At 38.8% G+C, this 3,020-nt stretch overlaps 1 protein-coding gene across 1 annotated transcript in view; it reads right to left on the bottom strand.

Annotated features, from left to right (window-relative positions):
* Positions 1–3,020, bottom strand: part of topaz1 (testis and ovary specific TOPAZ 1) — an 18,000-nt gene that overhangs the window by 6,914 nt on the left and 8,066 nt on the right. The window contains exons 5-13 of the mRNA XM_016281416.1: positions 2,819–2,921; positions 2,603–2,655; positions 2,384–2,470; positions 2,203–2,266; positions 1,966–2,117; positions 1,787–1,879; positions 1,548–1,663; positions 1,367–1,433; positions 1,055–1,226 (exon numbers count right to left, since the gene is read on the bottom strand). Of these exons, the coding sequence (XP_016136902.1) occupies positions 1,055–1,226; positions 1,367–1,433; positions 1,548–1,663; positions 1,787–1,879; positions 1,966–2,117; positions 2,203–2,266; positions 2,384–2,470; positions 2,603–2,655; positions 2,819–2,921 (907 nt within the window). The remainder of the gene's footprint in view (positions 1–1,054; positions 1,227–1,366; positions 1,434–1,547; positions 1,664–1,786; positions 1,880–1,965; positions 2,118–2,202; positions 2,267–2,383; positions 2,471–2,602; positions 2,656–2,818; positions 2,922–3,020) is intronic.

Raw genomic sequence — 3,020 nt, 5'->3', positions numbered from 1 at the left:
GTCCCGGGGCTCGAAATTCGCAGGGTAGGAGGGGGTAGTGACGCTGGGTGTAACTAAAAAGGTGCCATTGTCCGGTGAGGTCCGGTTGGGGAGTTACGGAACGATCTCATATCGCATAATCTTATTAACTGTTTATCTCCTGATCTGCAACTTTCTTTACCACGCAACACCAATCCCGCCGTGTAGTCAATTTCACTGGTTAAGGTTAGGGTCAGGTGTGGGGTAGGTTTAGGGGGTTAGCATTTTTGTAGCATAATGTAGGAAGTCAACACTTTAATTGACACAACCAATAAAATCTTTAGAAATCAGCTGTGACGCAGAGTTTGCACTGAAGTGGATTGGGGGAAAAATTGCGCATGTGTGTGTCTGTCAATGGGAGGAAGCCACGCCCTATTTTGGAGCTCCCACCCCGTTTTGGAGTTCCCGCCCCCATTTGGAGATCTCCGCGCTGCAGCTATTCCCTTCTCGATTAACCGGTGGGAAAATTTCCTCACTGTCACAACCCTACTTGAAAGTACCATTACCAAATGTTTTCGTGATGATTTATTAAATTTTTTATTTATTAATCAATTTCCCCCTCTCCTCCGAGACTATTGGGAGAGTAACCCGATATTAAGTTAACTGTATATGAACAACATAACTGTATGTGATACCCCTAGTGACCTGTCTGTTGTGTTCTTTTGCATGTGTTCTAGGGTTGTAACGATATACCGGTATGACAGTTTATCACGGTTTGAACGTGCACGGTTATCATACCGTAAACATTTGCATAGCTACGGTTAAAAAAAAATGAATGAAAAAATCTGAAATAAAGGATTTGCTTACTCAAATAACTTGTTCTTGTTCTTTTAAGAGTCATTGTTACTGATAAGAATTATTATACCGTGATAACTGTGACATTTTCTGAGACGATTATCATACCGCGAAAATCTCATAATTACAACCCTAATGTGTTCCACTAAGAGCATAAAAACAAAAAAGGTTTTTAAAAAAATCTTTCTAACTCAAAACTTTTGAGTGCTACTGTACATATGAATTAATTCACAATATGTACCTGATTCAGCAAACAGCTCATACGGTAGGGTGAGTTTGCCTTTGGGCTCCTTCAGCAGTGCCATGGTAACACAGCAGCAAAACCTAAGAAGTTCCATTTGACTGTGTGACCCAACACAAACATTGCAAAATACTAGAGCCAGTCCAGCCCAGTCCTCCTGATGCTTCAGCATCTGGCCACACACACACACACACAAATTATACTGAAAATAATGGCATTTTTATGTTAATGGCAGTATATAGAAATGAAAATGGAGCAAACAATGTATATACGTCTACAGAAGTATTATGGAAAATGAAGTAGTGATCTTACCTCAACTCTAACAACAGCCTGGGCCAGATCTGACAGCTCGGAGGTATGGGGATTAGTTACCAGAGCTCTACAAATATAACAACATGTTTGTGTGACATCATATGATGATTTCACTGTAATGTAATAAGATAAAACAACAAAGTGCAATAATGCAAATGCTCTGCTGTGGGAGGGTGCATACCTGCATTTAACAGCAAGGAAAATGTCCATCTGCTGTCTAGGAACCTGCATCATTTGGAGATGATTCTGCATGACCTCACACTGATCCACACTGAATACACATCCTGCTTCGACAACCTAAACATACAAGCACACATTAAATGGACGTTAAAGCTAATCTGAAATAAGATGCAATAGGGCACCATCTCTTAACTCCATATATATAATACTGTGATCCGATGCTTTGAATGTGAGCATTACCTTTGAAGTGAGGTGAATGAGCTCAGGTACGGAGTTAATCAGCCCTCTTTCCATCACAAGTTTAAAAACGGCTAACATAATCTCAGGTGGAGGCTGACATAAGAAATAAATAAGTAAAAGTATTATATATCTAAAATTAAATTCCAAAAAAGCAAATGATTCCAAGCAACCACACTTACCAGCCTCTTGTGTTTGAGAAGCAAGTTAATGACTGCCTCAAATTCTCTCAGCAAACAAAAATTAAGGAGAGACGACAGCAGAGAATTGACAATCTCCTCGCTGAAACTCACGCTGGGAGAACAACTGCTGTAATATCCCATAAACACCTCCACTTCACATAGGAAGACAGACAGAAAAGCCATTCAGTCAACCTGGGATTATTCATCAGCATAATTGCTTTAATAAAGTCCCGTTACCTGCTCGTAGAATAAGAGCATGTTTCCCAGTATGACAGAACTTCTTCACTGTATCAATGCAGAACTGAAACATAAAAAACAAGCCTCAAGACAATCATAGCCTACAAACACATGACTCAGGCGCAACTTGCACTCGTACAAAAAAAAAAACACTGAACCCGAATGACATTATAACACACACCTTTTCATCTCCATCTCTTGGTACGTGTGGGAACCAACAGACACTTCGCATGCAGGAGTTATATTCACTAAAGTAGAACCAACAATACTGAAGACACAGAGAGAAGTTTGGTTGGAAATGTGCTATTATGTAGATAATCCATTCAAAAGCAGTAAAGTCATGGTGGAATGAATATAATAGCTCTCTCATCTATCCATGTCGCAGATGGAGTATACTCACATTACTGTTTAAAGTTCTCAAAGTGGAAGTCTCTTTTGGAGTCACTTCATACCCTTGGACATAAAACAGAATGTGACAGTTTTGCTTAGATTAATTATTTGAACACATACATACACTCAATTCTTAAGCAAAATTATAAACATTTCAGGTAGATTAATCTCAGATTTTCTATATTTAAAGTGCCACAGAACCAGTTGATGTTTGTTTTGGACCTACCGTTGCTGCATGTGTCCATCACAAGTCTTGATTCTCTTGTGTTTGTTACTGTAATACCATTTGTTTGCCTCATCTCTTGGTTGTTATTGCAGTCTGTGGCATTCTGCAAGAAGAAGATATCAAATATCAACCCTCAGCTCATCACAATGTGTTCAGAACAACAACAAAAAATATAATTGTAAAAAAAAAATATATATATAAT

Source organism: Sinocyclocheilus grahami, unplaced genomic scaffold, assembly GCF_001515645.1.
Source record: "Sinocyclocheilus grahami isolate Dianchi unplaced genomic scaffold, SAMN03320097.WGS_v1.1 scaffold149.1, whole genome shotgun sequence".
In the NCBI taxonomy this organism is placed as follows: domain Eukaryota; kingdom Metazoa; phylum Chordata; class Actinopteri; order Cypriniformes; family Cyprinidae; genus Sinocyclocheilus; species Sinocyclocheilus grahami.
This window is presented reverse-complemented; position numbering and strand designations above follow the sequence as displayed.